This window comes from Bombina bombina, chromosome 12 (genome assembly GCF_027579735.1).
Source record: "Bombina bombina isolate aBomBom1 chromosome 12, aBomBom1.pri, whole genome shotgun sequence".
NCBI lineage: Eukaryota > Metazoa > Chordata > Amphibia > Anura > Bombinatoridae > Bombina > Bombina bombina.
Genome location: NC_069510.1, coordinates 79,498,322 through 79,517,210, shown reverse-complemented (window position 1 = coordinate 79,517,210; position 18,889 = coordinate 79,498,322). Strand labels below are relative to the sequence as shown.

The window sequence follows — 18,889 nt, the reverse complement described above, 5'->3', positions numbered from 1 at the left end:
CCTCACAGGGATCTGAATTAGGGGTCAGGGAATTTCTGTCTGAGGGGGAACTTTCCGACTCAGGAAGTGTGTTACCTCATACGGACTTGGACGCAATGTCATTTAGATTTAAGCTTGAACACCTCCGCCTGTTACTTAGGGAGGTTTTAGCGACTCTGGACGACTGTGACTCTATTGTGGTTCCACCAGAGAAATTGTGTAAGATGGACAAATATTTAGAAGTGCCTGCTTACTCTGATGTTTTTCCGGTTCCTAAGAGAATATCGGAAATTATTACGCGGGAATGGGAAAGACCGGTTATCCCATTCTCACCTTCTCCTAAGTTTAAGAAAATGTATCCCATAGCTAACACAGTCCCTAAGGTGGAGGGAGCTATATCTACCCTGGCTAAGCGTACTACTATTCCTACTGAGGACAGTTGTGCTTTAAAAGACCCTATGGATAAAAAAATTGGAGGGTCTTCTAAAGAAGTTATTTATTCATCAGGGTTTTCTGTTGCAACCGACGGCCTGCATTGTGCCAGTAACAACTGTGGCGGCCTTCTGGTTTGACACCTTAGAAGAGTCTCTTAAGACTGAGACTCCTTTAGAGGAATTAAGGCTCTTAAGCTGGCTAATTCTTTTATTACGGACGCCACTTTCAGATTGCTAAGTTGGTGGCTAAAAATGCTGGATTTGCCATTTTAGCGCGTAGAGCGTTATGGTTAAAGTCTTGGTCTGCTGATGTGTCATCTAGGTCAAAGCTTTTGGCTATTCCTTTTAAAGGGAAAACCCTATTCAGGCCTGACTTGAAAGAAATCATTTCTGACATTATGGGAGGTAAGGGTCATCTCCTACCTCAGGATAAAGCAGCTAAACTGAGGGGTAAACAAAATAATTTTCGTTCCTTTCGGAACTTCAAAGGAGTCCCCGCTTCTACTTCCGCTAAACAGGAAGGGAATTTTGCTCAAGCCAAGGCCGTCTGGAGACCCAACCAGGCTTGGAACAAAGGTAAACAACCCAAGAAGCCCACTGCTGCTCCCAAGACAGCATGAAGGGGCGGCCCTCGATCCGGGATCGGATCTAGTAGGGGCAGACTTTATTTCTTTACCCAGGCTTGGGTAAGAGATGCTCAGGACCCCTGGACACTGGAAATAGTGTCCCAAGGGTATCAACTGGAATTCAAAAATTCTCTCCCAAGGGGGAGGTTTCTTCTTTCACAATTGTCTGTAGATCAGATAAAAAGAGAGGCGTTCTTACGTTGTGTAAAAGACCTCTCTACTATGGGAGTAATTCTTCCCGTTCCAATACTGGAACAGGGGCAGGGGTTTTACTCAAATCTTTTTGTGGTTCCCAAAAAAGAGGGAACGTTCAGACCCATTTTAGATCTCAAGAGTCTAAACAAGTTTCTCAGAGTCCCATCCTTCAAGATGGAGACTATTCGAACAATTCTACCATTGATCCAGGAGGGTCAATATATGACTACCGTGGACTTGAAGGATGCATACCTTCATATTCCTATCCACAAGGATCATCATCAGTTCCTAAGGTTTGCCTTCTTGGACAAACATTTTCAGTTCGTGGCTCTTCCCTTCGGGTTGGCCACAGCACCCAGGAACTTCACGAAGGTTCTAAGGTCCCTTCTGGCGGTTCTCAGGCCGCGGGGTATTGCAGTGGCGCCTTATCTAGACGATATTCTGATCCATACAGACATGTTTCTGTCCTTTCTGAGGACTCATGGGTGGAAGGTGAATCTAGAAAAAAGTTCACTAATTCCACAGACAAGGGTTCCCTTCTTGGGAACTCTGATAGATTCCATATCCATGAAAATTTTCTTGACAGAGGTCAGAAAGTTAAAGATTCTGAATACATGCCGAGCCCTTCAGTCCAATCCTCGGCCATCAGTGGCTCAGTGAATGGTAATAGGATTGATGGTGGCGGCAATGGACATTATTCCATTTGCTCATTTTCATCTCTGACCGCTACAACTGAGCATGCTCAGGCAGTGGAATGGAGATTATGCAAATTTGTCTCCTCAGATAGATCTGGATCAGGAGACAAGAGACTCTCTTCTTTGGTGGTTGTCGCCGGATCATCTTTCCCAAGGGACGTGCTTCTGCAGACCCTCATGGGTGATAGTGACAACGGACGCAAGTCTACTAGGTTGGGGTGCAGTCTGGAATTCCCTGAAGGCTCAGGGTGTGTGGACTCGGTCGGAGTCTCTACTTCCAATCAATATTCTGGAATTGAGAGGAATATTCAATGCGCTTCAGGCTTGGCCTCAGTTGGCTTTGGCCAAATTCATCTGTTTTCAGTCGGACAACATCACGACTGTAGCTTACATCAATCATCAGGGAGGAACAAGGAGTTCCTTAGCGATGACAGAAGTATCCAAGATAATTTGGTGGGCGGAGGCTCACTCTTGTTATCTGTCAGCAATCTACATCCCAGGAGTGGACAACTGGGAAGCGGACTTTTTAAGCAGACAGACGTTTCATCCGGGGGAGTGAGAACTCCATCCGGAGGTCTTTGCCACCCTGATTCTCAGATGGGGCAGACCGGAATTGGATCTGATGGCGTCTCATCAGAATGCCAAGCTCCCAAGATACGGATCCAGGTCAAGGGATCCTCAGGCTGAACTGATAGATGCTTTGGCAGTGCCTTGGTCATTCAACTTAGCTTATGTGTTTCCACCTTTTGCTCCCCTTCCCCGGATGATTGCACGGATCAAACAGGAGAGGGCTTCAGTAATTCTAATCGCACCTGCGTGGCCTTGCAGGACTTGGTATACCGATCTAGTGGACATCTCCTTTTGGCCGCCGTGGAAGCTTCCACTGAGGTAAGACCTTCTCATTCAGGGACCCTTTCAACATCCGAATCTAGATTCTCTGCAGCTGACTACTTGGAGATTGAACGCTTGATTTTATCTAAGCGGGGGTTCTCTGATTAGGTCATTGATACTTTGATTCTGGCACGCAAGCCTGTTACTAGAAAGATCTACCATAAGATATGGCGTATATATCTTTATTGGTGTGAATCCAAGGGCTACTCATGGAGTAGAGTTAGGATTCCCAGGATTCTATCCTTTCTCCAAGAAGGATTAGAGAAAGGGTTATCAGCAAGTTCCTTAAAGGGACAAATCTCTGCTTTGTCGATTTTACTACACAAACGTTTGGCTGAGGTTCCAGGTGTTCAGTCTTTTTGTCAGGCTCTAACTAGAATCAAGCCTGTGTTTAGACCAATTGCTCCACCCTGGAGTTTGAATTTAGTTCTTAATGTTCTTCAAGGGTTTCCGTTTGAACCCATGCATTCCATAGATATTAAGTTGTTATCTTGGAAGCTTTTATTTTTGGTTGCTTTTTCTTCTGCTCGTAGAGTCTCTGAGCTTTCAGCGTTACAATGTGACTCGCCTTATCTTATCTTCCATTCTGATAAGGTGGTTTTACGTACCAAACCTGGGTTCCTTCCTAAGGTTGTTTCAAATAAGAATATTAATCAGGAAATTGTTGTTCCTTCATTATGTCCTAATCCTTCTAAAAAGGAGCGTCTGTTACATAACTTGGACGTGGTCCGTGCGCTGAAGTTTTACTTGCAGGCGACTAAGGAATTTCGTCAATCATCTTCATTATTCATTGTTTATTCTGGAAAGCGTAGGGGCCAGAAAGCTACGGCTACCTCTCTTTCTTTTTGGCTGAAGAGTATCATCCGTCTGGCATATGAGACTGCTGGACAGCAGCCTCCTGAAAGAATTACGGCTCATTCTACTAGGGCTGTGGCTCCCTCATGGGCATTTAAAAACGATGCTTCTGTTGAGCAGATTTGCAAGGCTGCGACTTGGTCGTCTCTTCACACTTTTTCCAAATTTTATAAATTTGATACTTTTGCTTCTTCTGAGGCTATTTTTGGGAGAAAGGTGCTTCAAGCAGTGGTACCTTCCGTTTAGGTTCCCTGTCTTGTCCCTCCCTTTCATCCGTGTCCTATAGCTTTGGTATTGTATCCCATAAGTAAGGATGAAATCCGTGGACTCGTCATATCTTGTAAAAGAAAAGGAAATTTATGCTTACCTGATAAATGTATTTCTTTTACGATATGACAAGTCCACGGCCCACCCTGTCATTTCTAAGACAGGTATTTACTTGTTTTTTGTTTCACTTCAGTCACCTCTGCACCTTTGGCTTTTCCTTTCTCTTCCTAACTTCGGTCGAATGACTGGAGTGGGAGGGAAGGGAGGAGCTATATATACAGCTCTGCGGTGGTGCTCTTTGCCACTTCCTGCTAACCAGGAGGCGTAATCCCATAAGTAAGGATGAAATCCGTGGACTCGTCATATCGTAAAAGAAATAAATTTATCAGGTAAGCATAAATTTCGTTATATTTATAATATTTCTGCTACTCTTGGACAAATACAGATTTCACTATCATAATATGTTGAGTTTTATTGCATTTCTTTAATGTAATGTGTACTGTTCTTGTTGACATTCCATTAATCTATATCTGCTTGAGCATTTTCTGGTGTGTCTAGTAAATCTGCAGAGGGAGTCCCCACAATATTTAGGTCTTTTTTTTTGCATTTCTGAAAAGCTTCTGGCAGTTGTAGCCAGATGTCATTTACAAACAACTGCTAACAAATGTTCCCCACGTGGCTTTCTACTTCTTTTGAATTCACATTCCCCCTACGGACACACTCATTGTCATTTATTTTACTTGTAGAAGTCAGATCTGACACTACAATACATCTTTGAAAATGTACAAAGTAAACCACACTAAAATATCTATTCCTCTTTTTTTATACTGTTAAAAGAACATAATAGAGCAACAATGAAATTGCATAATGCCTTGGAGTATTATGTAATTGCACTAATCCTATTTCTGTTTAACCACTGACAAAGGGGTTACACACATAGTTAAAAGGACAGTCAAGTCAAAATTAAACTTTCATGATTCAGATAGGGAATGCAGTTTTAAACAACTTTCCAATTTAAGTTTATCATCAAATTTTGGTATTCTTTGTTGAAAGTGAAACCTAGGTAGGTAAGCCCTTGAAGACTGCCTCTTATCTCAGTGCATTTTGACATTTTGTTATTGCTAGACAGCGCTAGTTCAGGTGTGCCATTTAGATAATGTGCTCACTCCAGTAGAGTTACTTAGGATTAGCCCTGATTGGCTAAAATGCAAATCTGTCAAAAGGACTGAAATAAGGGGGCAGTCTGCAGAGGCTTGGATACAAGGTAAAAAGTGTATTAATATAACCGTGTTGGTTATGCGAAACTGGGGAATGGGTAATAAAGGGATTATCTATCGTTTTAAACAAAACAAAATTCAGGAGTAGACTGTCCATTTAAATGGATATTAAACAGTGCTCCTTCAGTAAAAACAAATATGTTAAAGGGACATTCCAGCCACATGGATGCATTTGAGTTTTGAATAGAAGCATTTTTGTAATATACATGTATTAGCAAACTTTATTCTAATAAAAGCTATATTAAAAGTATGCGCTGTGCACCAGCATTTTAAACTCAACACTTGCTCAGAGAGCCTAAGGTGCTTGTACCATATGAAATTACTCAATTTGTTAAGTGCTGACGTGGCACAAACCCCACTGGCACTCTAAGCAGCTACTGTATTTAAAATTCTGGTGCACGCAGACTATCTAGCTATTCTTCACATGCACGTGCAGAGAAAAATGCTAACACTAAAACAGTTATGTTTACTAGAAGCATTTTTGCTAATACATGTATATTGCAAAAAATTTTTTATTCAAAGATGTAATTTGTCTATGTGCATTAAAGTTTTGACCGAAATGTCCCTTTAGATGAAAGTAAACCTAAAAAGAAACAGATTGTGTGAACAACAGCAAACAACTTACTTTTTTCTTGCATAATGAGCACTTCTCAGTGTAGCCCTGACCCAGTGTGATATGGGAGCTGACATCTTTTAAACTTAGGTTATATTCTGACTGATATAGGCATGAGCAAGTTCTGAATCCCTGTTAGCGTATTCACTTAATAGTGACCAGCCTACAAGTTTTATGACATCAGGCTAAGATAAACCTTCCTGCAGAGGCCCCTCCTCATCATAAGGCTGTAACAGGAAGTAAAGGGCACTGCACAAATGTAGGGGAAAAAGAAAGAAAAGGTCAAATCTGTTTATAAATAGATATATATACTATAAATAGATGAATAGTACATATTACAATTATCTCTATTAAGTATGACATAGTTTAGTGCTTTTTTTCATAACAACGATTAACATCCCTTTAAAGTCCGGCAACAGCCACACTAACAAGCTAATCCTAAGAAGGGCATGGCCCTTGATAGGTGGCTGCATGTGTGATAATGCATTGAATCTGTTGAGCAGGCTTCATGTTTTGAATTCCTTTGTGGTGGTAAACACATAGTACTAGATTTAGCAAGATACGAAAGTCCCGCTTAAACGTGCGAGTCTGCAACTGAAATATTGAAGCAGCGTTTTAAACCACTGCTTCATAAACCCTCTCCATCAATTTACAGTTGCGGTTGAAAATCACTCAAACGTAATTGGTAGTGCAAAGCCTTGGGGCAGCATTGCACAAGTGTATAACTCGTGCAATGGTAAATATAGGGAACACAACTGTGACCTCTTGTTTTGGTATTAAAGGTAAAGGAAACACCAACATTTTATTTCATGATTTGGATGGAACATACAATTTTAAACAACTTTCCTATTTACTTCTGTTATCAAATTTGCTTATTTATCTTGTAATCCTTTGCTGAAGGAACAGCATTGCACAACTGGCAGCTGACTGAACACATCTATTTAGCCAATCACAAGAGACAAATGTGTGCAGGCACCAATCAGCAGATAGCTCCCCCTAGTGTAAGATATGTGCATATTCATTTTCTACAAGGGATACCAAGAGAACGGAGCACATTTGAAAATATAAGTGAATTTAAAAGTGTCTTAAAATTACACGACGGACCAATGTAAGCTCAAGTTACAATTAGCTTGTCAAAGGCTTTAATCTACTCTGCTGCCTTTTGTATCACAATGCATTGAGGTGATAGAGTTGATGGTGGCGGCCTCGGACGCAATTTGGTTTGCAAGGTTCTATCTACGTCCGCTGCAGCTATGCATGCTGTGCAGTGGAATGGAGACCATTTGGCTCTGTCTATTCAGTTGGATCAGGGAGTCAGAAATTCCCTCTCTTATGGACTTCCCCGTTCCATCTTTCATGAAGGGTGTCTTTCCTTAGACCGGGCGGCAGATTATTACCACAAATGCAAGTCTATCTGGTTGGGGTGCGGTATGGAAAGTGCAGAGGGTTCAGGGTGTTTGGTCCCCTCAGCAGGCACTCTTAGCCATCAATATTCTGGAACTCAGAGCAGTATTAAAGGCTCTTCTATCTTGGTCTCAACTGATGGGGTTTCCTTTCATTTGATTCCAGTCGGACAATGTCACAAAGTTATGTAGCAATGCAGGCGGTTTCTCACATCTTGCATTGGGCAGAGAGTTATCGGTGTATCATTTCTGCAGTTCACATCCCATGAGTGGTCAACTGGGAAGCAGATTACCTGATTCTTCAAGCATTTTATCTGGAGGGATGGTCTCTAAACCAGGCAGTTTTGAGCATCCTTTCTGAGTCACAAGCTTCCTCGGTACAGCTATATATATACATAAATGGGTGGGCAAGCAAAGTGGCCACAATTAAAAGGGATATGAAACTCAAATATTTTTATTTCCTGATTCAGATACAGCATGCAATTTTACACAACTTTCCAATTTACTTCTATTATCAATATTTCTTTGTGTCTTTTGTTGACAAGCATGGACATATGCATAGGAGCCTGCCCATTTATGGAGCACTATTTGGCTGCAGTTTTGCAAGGATGTCATCCATTTGTAAGGAGCACTAGATGGCAACACTATTTCCTGCCATGTAGTGCTCCAGATGCCTACCTAGGTATCTCTTCAACAAAGAATATCATGGGAGCGAAGCAAATTTGATAATAGAAGTATTTTTTTTTTAAATGTTATGTTCTGCCTGAATTACTAAAGAAATGGTTTGGGTTTCATATACTTTTAAGGAGCGGAGATTAGCAGATAAGAGGGTATCCTTCAACCTTACCTAAATATGTCCCTGTGCTACTGGAGATTTTTTGGAATTATATAATTTATTATTATTTATTTTAATAGCTATAAATTTAAATGTGGCCCTTAAGAAATAAAATGGTCAAAATTGAAATCTGCATGGGTTTGTTTCAATTTAAAATTGGCAAAATGTTTCTAGTAAGGTTATGACTTTTTCCCTATGCTGTGATGGCCCTGTGCACCAGTATTCAAACACCACACCTTCCCAGAGAATCAGCAGTGTGACGGAAAAGCAATACACACCACCACCAGCTCTCTAAGCAAGCATGGTGTTTGAATACCGCTGCACTGCCCCTCACAGGATATTTGCATATGCTGCTAAAAAACAGTAATACCTTTTGCTAGAAGCATTTCTCTTGTTAAGTGTATCCAGTCCACGGATCATCCATTACTTGTGGGATATATTCCCTTCCCAACAGGAAGTTGCAAGAGGATCACCCACAGCAGAGCTGCTATATAGCTCCTCCCCTCACATGTCATATCCAGTCATTCTCTTGCAACCCTCAACATAGATGGAGGTCGTGAGAGGAGTGTGGTGTTTTATACTTAATTAATTCTTCAATCAAAAGCTTGTTAATTTTAAATGGCACCGGAGTGTGCTGTTTTTTCTCAGGCAGTATTTGGAAGAAGAATCTGCCTGCGTTTTCTATGATCTTAGCAGAAGTAACTAAGATCCACTGGCTGTTCTCGCACATTCTGAGGAGTGGGGTAACTTCAGAAAGGGAATGGCGTGCGGGGTCTCCTGCAACTAAGGTATGTGCAGTAAAATATTTTTCTAAGGAATGGAATTGACTAAGAAAATACTGCTGATACCGAAGTAATGTAAGTAAAGCCTTAAATGCAGTAAAAGTTACTGGTATCAGGCTTATTAATGTATGTGCAGTAAAATAATTTTCTAAGGAATGGAATTTGACTAAGAAAATGCTGCTAATACTGAAGTAATGTAGTAAAGCCTTAAATGCAGTAGAAGCGACTGGTATCAGGCTTATCAATAAGAGATACATACTCTTTAAAAAAGGATGTTTAAAACGTTTGCTGGCATGTTTAATCGTTTTTTTTGAGGTACATAGGGGATAAAACTTAGTGGAGCATAATTTTTTCCACATGGCTGACTTATTTTCTGCATAGAAACAGTTAACTGAGGCTTCCCACTGTTGTAATAAGAGTGGGAGGGGCCTATTTTAGCGCTTTTTTTGCTCAGTAAAAATTCAGACTCAGTCTTCCTGCTTCTTCCTGCATGATCCAGGACGTCTCTAGAGAGCTCAAGGGACTTCAAAAGTCATTTTGAGGGAGGTAATCAGTCACAGCAGACCTGTGACAGTGTGTTTGACTGTGTTAAAAATGTTTTTTTCTCTATTAATTATCCGTTTTGGGTATTAAGGGGTTAATCATCCATTTGCAAGTGGGTGCAATGCTCTGCTAGCTTAATACATTTACTGTGAACATTTGGTTGCTATAACTGATTTGGTTCATTGTTATTTCAACTTGAGACAGGTTTTGTGCTTCTTAAAGGCGCAGTAGCGTTTTTTATATTGCTTGTAAACTTATTTTAAAGTGTTTTCCAAGCTTGCTAGTCTCATTGCTAGTCTGTTTAAACATGTCTGACACAGATGAATCTGTTTGTTCATTATGTTTGAAGGCCAGTGTGGAGCCCCATAGAAATATGTGTACTAAATGTATTGATTTCACTTTAAATAATAAAGGTCAGTCTTTATCTGTAAAAGAATTATCACCAGACAACGAGGGGGAAGTTATGCCAACTAACTCTCCTCACGTGTCAGTACCTTCGCCTCCCGCTCAGGAGGCGCGTGCTAATATGGCGCCAAGTACATCAGAGACGCCCATAGCAATCACTTTACAGGACATGGCTACAATCATGAATAATACTCTGACAGAAGTATTATCTAGGTTGCCAGAATTAAGAGGCAAGCGCGATAGCTCTGGGATTAGGACAGAGCGCGCTGGTGCTGTGAGAGTCATGTCCGATACTGCGTCACAGTTTGCAGAACATGAGGACGGAGAGCTTCATTCTGTGGGTGACGGATCTGATCCAGGGAAACCGGATTCAGAGATCTCTAATTTTAAATTTAAGCTTGAGAACCTCCGTGTATTGCTAGGAGAGGTTTTAGCTGCTCTAAATGACTGTAACACAGTTGCAATTCCAGAGAAATTGTGTAGGCTGGATAGATACTATGCGGTGCCGGTGTATACTGACGTTTTTCCTATACCTAAAAGGCTTACAGAAATTATTAGCAAGGAGTGGGATAGACCCGGTGTGCCCTTTTCCCCTCCTCCTATATTTAGGAAAATGTTTCCAATAGACGCCACTACTCGGGACTTATGGCAGACGGTCCCTAAGGTGGAGGGAGCAGTTTCTACTTTAGCTAAGCGTACCACTATCCCGGTGGAGGATAGTTGTGCTTTTTCGGATCCAATGGATAAAAAATTAGAAGGTTACCTTAAGAAAATGTTTGTTCAACAAGGTTTTATCTTGCAGCCTCTTGCATGCATTGCGCCTGTCACTGCTGCTGCGGCATTCTGGTTTGAGTCTCTGGAAGAGGCCATTCACACAGCTCCATTGGATGAAATTATGGCCAAGCTTAAAGCACTTAAGCTAGCTAATGCATTTGTTTCTGATGCATTTGTACATTTAACTAAACTAACGGCTAAGAACTCCGGATTCGCCATCCAGGTGCGAAGAGCGCTATGGCTTAAATCCTGGTCAGCTGACGTGACTTCTAAATCTAAATTACTTAATATTCCTTTCAAGGGGCAGACCTTATTCGGGCCCGGCTTGAAAGAAATTATTGCTGACATTACTGGAGGTAAGGGTCATACCCTTCCTCAGGACTGGGCCAAATCAAAGGCCAAACAGTCTAATTTTCGTGCCTTTCGAAATTTCAAGGCAAGAGCAGCATCAACTTCCTCCGCTCCAAAACAGGAAGGAACTGTTGCTCGTTACAGACAGGCCTGGAAAACTAATCAGTCCTGGAACAAGGGCAAGCAGGCCAGAAAACCTACTACTGCCCCTAAGACAGCCTGAAGGAACGGCCCCCTTTCCGGAAACGGATCTAGTGGGGGGCAGACTTTATCTCTTCGCCCAGGCGTGGGCAAGAGATGTCCAGGATCCCTGGGCGTTAGAGATCATATCTCAGGGATATCTTCTGGACTTCAAGGCTTCTCCTCCTCGAGGGAGATTCCATCTATCAAGGTTATCAGAAAACCAGTTAAAGAAAGAGGCATTCCTACGCTGTGTACAAGACCTCCTAGTAATGGGGGTGATCCACCCTGTTCCGCGGACGGAACAAGGGCAGGGATTTTACTCAAATCTGTTTGTGGTTCCCAAGAAGGAGGGAACCTTCAGACCAATCTTGGACCTAAAGATCTTAAACAAATTCCTAAGAGTTCCATCATTCAAAATGGAAACTATTCGAACCATCCTACCCATGATCCAAGAGGGTCAGTACATGACCACAGTGGACTTAAAGGATGCCTACCTTCACATACCGATTCACAAAGATCATTATCGGTACCTAAGATTTGCCTTTCTAGACAGGCATTACCAGTTTGTGGCTCTTTCCTTCGGGTTAGCTACGGCCCCGAGAATCTTTACAAAGGTTCTGGGCTCACTTCTGGCGGTTCTAAGACCGCGAGGCATAGCAGTGGCTCCGTATCTAGACGACATCCTGATACAGGCGTCAAGCTTTCAAATTGCCAAGTCTCATACAGAGATAGTTCTGGCATTTCTGAGGTCGCATGGGTGGAAAGTGAACGTGGAAAAGAGTTCTCTATCACCACTCACAAGAGTCTCCTTCCTAGGGACTCTTATAGATTCTGTAGAGATGAAAATTTACCTGACGGAGTCCAGGTTATCAAAACTTCTAAATGCTTGCCGTGTCCTTCATTCCATTCCACGCCCGTCAGTGGCTCAGTGCATGGAAGTAATCGGCTTAATGGTAGCGGCAATGCACATAGTGCCATTTGCACGCCTGCATCTCAGACCGCTGCAATTATGCATGCTAAGTCAGTGGAGTGGGGATTACTCAGATTTGTCCCCTCTACTAAATTTGGATCGAGAGACCAGAGATTCTCTTCTCTGGTGGCTTTCTCGGGTCCATCTGTCCAAGGGCATGACCTTTCGCAGGCCAGATTGGACGATTGTAACAACAGATGCCAGCCTTCTAGGTTGGGGCGCAGTCTGGAACTCTCTGAAGGCTCAGGGATCGTGGACTCAGGAGGAGAAACTCCTCCCAATAAATATTCTGGAGTTAAGAGCAATATTCAATGCTCTTCTAGCTTGGCCTCAGTTAGCAACACTGAGGTTCATCAGATTTCAGTCGGACAACATCACGACTGTGGCTTACATCAACCATCAAGGGGGAACCAGGAGTTCCCTAGCGATGTTAGAAGTCTCAAAGATAATTCGCTGGGCAGAGTCTCACTCTTGCCACCTGTCAGCGATCCACATCCCAGGCGTGGAGAACTGGGAGGCGGACTTTCTAAGTCGCCAGACTTTTCAACCCGGGGGAGTGGGAACTTCATCCGGAGGTGTTCGCTCAACTGATTCATTGTTGGGGCAAACCAGAACTGGATCTCATGGCGTCTCGCCAGAACGCCAAGCTTCCTCTTTATGGATCCAGGTCTAGAGACCCGGGAGCGGCGCTGATAGATGCCCTAGCAGCCCCTTGGGTTTTCAACATGGCTTATGTGTTTCCACCGTTTCCGCTGCTGCCTCGACTGATTGCCAAGATCAAACAGGAGAGAGCATCAGTGATTCTGATAGCACCTGCGTGGGCACGCAGGACCTGGTATGCAGACCTAGTGGACATGTCGTCCTGTCCACCATGGTCTCTGCCCCTGAGGCAGGACCTTCTAATACAAGGTCCTTTCAACCATCCAAATCTAATTTCTCTGAAGCTGACTGCATGGAGATTGAACGCTTGATCCTATCAAAGCGTGGCTTCTCAGAGTCAGTTATTGATACCTTAATACAGGCACGGAAGCCTGTTACCAGAAAAATCTACCATAAGATATGGCGTAAATACTTATATTGGTGCGAATCCAAGAGTTACTCATGGAGTAAGATTAGGATTCCTAGGATATTGTCCTTTCTACAAGAGGGTTTGGAAAAGGGCTTATCTGCTAGTTCGTTAAAGGGACATATTTCTGCTCTGTCTATTCTTTTGCACAAGCGTCTGGCAGAAGTTCCAGACGTCCAGGCTTTTTGTCAGGCTTTGGCCAGGATTAAGCCTGTGTTTAAAACTGTTGCTCCTCCGTGGAGCTTAAACTTGGTTCTTAAAGTTCTTCAAGGTGTTCCGTTTGAACCCCTTCATTCCATTGATATTAAGCTTTTATCTTGGAAAGTTCTGTTTTTGATGGCTATTTCCTCGGCTCGAAGAGTCTCTGAGTTATCTGCCTTACATTGTGATTCTCCTTATCTGATTTTCCATTCAGACAAGGTAGTTCTGCGTACTAAACCTGGGTTTTTACCTAAGGTAGTTTCTAACAGGAATATCAATCAAGAGATTGTTGTCCCATCATTGTGCCCTAATCCTTCCTCAAAGAAGGAACGTCTTTTGCATAATCTGGACGTAGTCCGTGCCCTGAAGTTCTATTTACAGGCAACTAAAGATTTTCGTCAAACTTCTTCCCTGTTTGTCGTTTACTCTGGACAGAGGAGAGGTCAAAAGGCTTCGGCAACCTCTCTCTCCTTTTGGCTTCGTAGCATAATACGCTTAGCCTATGAGACTGCTGGACAGCAGCCCCCTGAAAGAATTACAGCTCATTCTACTAGAGCTGTGGCTTCCACCTGGGCCTCTAAGAATGAGTTCTCTGTTGAACAGATTTGCAAGGCTGCGACTTGGTCTTCGCTTCACACCTTTTCAAAATTTTACAAATTTGACACTTTTGCTTCTTCGGAGGCTGTTTTTGGGAGAAAGGTTCTACAGGCAGTGGTTCTTTCCGTTTAAGTTCCTGCCTTGTCCCTCCCATCATCCGTGTACTTTAGCTTTGGTATTGGTATCCCACAAGTAATGGATGATCCGTGGACTGGATACACTTAACAAGAGAAAACATAATTTATGCTTACCTGATAAATTTATTTCTCTTGTAGTGTATCCAGTCCACGGCCCGCCCTGTCTTTTCAAGGCAGATCTAAATTTTATAAAACTCCAGTCACCACTGCACCCTATGGTTTCTCCTTTCTTGTTTTGTTTCGGTCGAATGACTGGATATGACATGTGAGGGGAGGAGCTATATAGCAGCTCTGCTGTGGGTGATCCTCTTGCAACTTCCTGTTGGGAAGGGAATATATCCCACAAGTAATGGATGATCCATGGACTGGATACACTACAAGAGAAATAAATTTAGCAGGTAAGCATAAATTATGTTTTTTGCTAATGGAAGTATATTTCAAAAATACTAATTGCATCCATGCACACTTGGATTTTGACCTTTCTATCCCTTTAAGGTTTCTAAAATATTGATCTAGAGCCACCATGTGTTGTGACGTTAGCCATCACTGCTTTCATTTTCAATAACTGTAATGGGACAAATGCATGTTTCTTATGGAAATGATAAGCCATTTGATATGTGTGTTTTTTATAAGAGCTATATTTCTCACATGCTTGATATTGATTTAATTTATATTAGTTTTTATTTCAAATTTGACCTGACTCATTTTTGCAGTATGCTTATGTTTGCAAACATTATTCCTTGAAATGTTGTAGCAGTATTGGTGATAGCTTTTTTTTATTTTATTTCTCTTTAAATGGTTAACTACGCTTTCTGTCCAAACTACAAGGTTGGGGGTTCTGTTCCTGACATGGCCATCTTAGCATTTTATTCTTATAAAACTGAACCATTAAACCTGGGTAAAAAGAACAACATCATATATTAACTGCCGTTACTCTGTGTGATAAAGTGCTTTGATTTATAGATAAAATAGAAGTAACTTAGAAACTTTTTTAAAATGGTGTGCTCTGTCTGAATCACAAAAATATATTTTGGGGTTTCATATCCCTTTAAGAAGTGTAGAAAAGTATATCTATTATTTTATTTTTAAAGGGACACTAAATTAAAAAATGTTCTTTCATGATTCAGATAGAGCAAGCAATTTTTAACAACTTTCCAATTTACTTTCATTATCAAGTTGTTCTTTGCCTTTTTATATGCACACTACTGAGCCATGTGCAAGAGTTCACAGTGTGTACGTATATGAGTCTGTGATTGGCTGATGGCTGTCACATGATACAGTAGGCACGTTTATGGAAGCAATCTTTGAAATTTCTCAGAAAAAAGTGTCATTACATTGTTTTATTGTGTATTTGTGGAGTATGCAATTCTACTGTACTTGATAGTCCTGGCAGTGTGACATTAATTTCTTGTAATAATTTATTTTTTACTTTTTTTATCATTCATTTATCAGTTCTCCTTTTGTATACTTATCATCTGTTCCTCCATCCTTGTTTTTCAGGCTCTTATGAATGTGGAATTTGTAGGAAAAAGTACAAATACTACAACTGCTTCCAGACTCATGTCCGAGCGCATATGGGTAAAAAAAAATACATTTTTTATTTAACTGTTGAAATGCCCTTCATTGTTGATTTCAGATTGTTAGTTTGTTTTTTCTGTTTGATAGATGTTGTTTCATGTGCCACATGTGTTGCATAAACACTTGTTCCGGCCATTAAAAAATGTTATAAGCATTTACTAGTTTTTGTGCACTGGGTAATTTATGCATGTCTGCTGCCTTCTGTCTTTTGTATTTTCTGCTCGTGCAAATTGCTACATTTCAATTATGCTTTTTGTTCATAATTTACCTTGAACGAAACCAAATGTGATCAAGTAGACATTCACAAATAACACATAAGTGATGGTGTTGTTGGTATATTAAGGAGACAGTAAAAGGGACAGTCAAGTAAAAAAAAACTTTCATGTTTGAAATAGGGCATGTAATTTTAAACAACTTTCCAATTTACTTTTATCACCAATTTTGCTGTGTTCTCTTGGTATTCTTAGTTAAAAGCTTTTTCACCACTAGAGGGAATTAGTTCACGTGTTTCATATAGATAACATTGAGCTCATGCACGTGAATTTACCATGGAGACAGCTCTGATTGGCTAAAATGCAAGTCTGTCAAAAGAACTGAAATAAGGGGGCAGTCTGCTGAGGCTTAGATACAAGGTAATTACAGAGGTAAAAGGTGTATAATTATAACTGTGTTGGTTATGCAAAACTGGGGAATTGGTAATTAAGGAATTATCTATCTTTTAAAACAACAAAAATTCTGGTGTTGACTGTCCCTTAAAGTCAAAATGAAACGTCATTCTCTTTGTATTGTTTGGTAAAGAGTATGTGCACTCATAGGACCTCAGTAGTGTGCACATGTAGCACTATATGGAAGATAGGGTTGCCACCAAGCCAGTATTTTACCGACATATTTTTAAGGTCAAGTCAAAATTTTAAATAATGATTGAGGGCTCCATGTACTAAGCAGTCAGCGAGCTACCCGCAAAAAGTCTTGCGTCAAAACTCGCAAACTGATATGTACAAAGTCGTCAGCTATTTTCAAACTCGCATATTTAAAATTGCGAGCGTACTTATCCGCCAAACATCGATATCTCTCCATTTCTCCAACATAGGTGTGTCCGGTCCACGGCGTCATCCTTACTTGTGGGGATATTCTCTTCCCCAACAGGAAATGGCAAAGAGCCCAGCAAAGCTGGTCACATGATCCCTCCTAGGCTCCGCCTACCCCAGTCATTCTCTTTGCCGTTGTACAGGCAACATCTCCACGGAGATGGCTTAGAGTTTTTTAGTGTTTAACTGTAGTTTTTATTATTCAATCAAGAGTTTGTTATTTTAAAATAGTGCTGGTATGTACTATTTACTCTGAAACAGAAAAGAGATGAAGATTTCTGTTTGTATGAGGAAAATGATTTTAGCAACCGTTACTAAAATCCATGGCTGTTCCACACAGGACTGTTGAGAGGAATTAACTTCAGTTGGGGGAACAGTGAGCAGTCTTTTGCTGCTTGAGGTATGACACATTCTAACAAGACGATGTAATGCTGGAAGCTGTCATTTTCCCTATGGGATCCGGTAAGCCATTTTTATTCAGACAGTAAATAAGGGCTTCACATGGGCTTATTAAGACTGTAGACATTTTCTGGGCTAAATCGATTCATATATTACACATATTTAGCCTTGAGGAATCATTTAATCTGGGTATTTTTGTTAAATAATATCGGCAGGCACTGTTTTAGACACCTTATTCTCTAGGGGCTTTCCCTAATCATAGGCAGAGCCTCATTTTCGCGCCGGTATTGCGCACTTGTTTTTGAGCAGCATGACATGCAGTCGCATGTGTGAGGAGCTCTGATACATAGAAAAGACTTTCTGAAGGCGTCATTTGGTATCGTATTCCCCTTTGGGCTTGGTTGGGTCTCAGCAAAGCAGATACCAGGGACTGTAAAGGGGTTAAAGTTAAAAACGGCTCCGGTTATTCAAGGGTTAAAGCTTCCAAATTTGGTGTGCAATACTTTTAAGGCTTTAAGACACTGTGGTGAAATTTTGGTGAATTTTGAACAATTCCTTCATACTTTTTTGCAATTGCAGTAATAAAGTGTGTTCAGTTTAAAATTTAAAGTGACAGTAACGGTTTTATTTTAAAACGTTTTTTGTACTTTGTTATCAAGTTTATGCCTGTTTAACATGTCTGAACTACCAGATAGACTGTGTTCTGAATGTGGGGAAGCCAAGGTTCCTTCTCATTTAAATAAATGTGATTTATGTGACACTGAAAATGATGCCCAAGATGATTCCTCAAGTGAGGGGAGTAAGCATGGTACTGCATCATTCCCTCCTTCGTCTACACGAGTCTTGCCCACTCAGGAGGCCCCTAGTACATCTAGCGCGCCAATACTCCTTACTATGCAACAATTAACGGCTGTAATGGATAATTCTATCAAAAACATTTTAGCCAAAATGCCCACTTATCAGCGTAAGCGCGACTGCTCTGTTTTAGATACTGAAGAGCATGAGGACGCTGATGATAATGGTTCTGAAATGCCCCTACACCAGTCTGAGGGGGCCAGGGAGGTTTTGTCTGAGGGAGAAATTTCAGATTCAGGGAAAATTTCTCAACAAGCTGAACCCGATGTGATTACATTTAAATTTAAGTTGGAACATCTCCGCGCTCTGCTTAAGGAGGTATTATCCACTCTGGATGATTGTGAGAATTTGATCATCCCAGAGAAACTATGTAAAATGGACAAGTTCCTAGAGGTCCCGGGGCTCCCAGAAGCTTTTCCTATACCCAAGCGGGTGGCGGACATTGTAAATAAAGAATGGGAAAGGCCCGGTATACCTTTCGTCCCTCCCCCCATATTTAAAAAATTGTTTCCTATGGTCGGCCCTAGAAAGGACTTATGGCAGACTGTCCCCAAGGTCGAGGGAGCGGTTTCTACTTTAAACAAACGCACCACTATACCCATAGAAGATAGTTGTGCTTTCAAAGATCCTATGGATAAAAAATTAGAAGGTTTGCTTAAAAAGATGTTTGTTCAGCAAGGTTACCTTCTACAACCAATTTCATGCATTGTCCCTGTCACTACAGCCGCGTGTTTCTGGTTCGATGAGCTAGTAAAGGCGATCGATAGTGATTCTCCTCCTTATAAGGAGATTATGGACAGAATCCGTGCTCTCAAATTGGCTAATTCTTTCACCCTAGACGCCACTTTGCAATTGGCTAGGTTAGCGGCGAAGAATTCTGGGTTTGCTAT

The 18,889-nt window shown here is 41.4% G+C and overlaps 1 protein-coding gene across 5 annotated transcripts in view; it reads left to right on the top strand.

The window, feature by feature from the left end:
* ZNF618 (zinc finger protein 618) overlaps positions 1–18,889 on the top strand; it is a 692,337-nt gene that overhangs the window by 319,495 nt on the left and 353,953 nt on the right. For all 5 annotated transcript variants that reach the window (XM_053696021.1, XM_053696019.1, XM_053696018.1 and 2 more), the window contains exon 4: positions 15,580–15,657. In XM_053696021.1, coding sequence (XP_053551996.1) covers positions 15,580–15,657 — 78 coding nt within the window. The remainder of the gene's footprint in view (positions 1–15,579; positions 15,658–18,889) is intronic.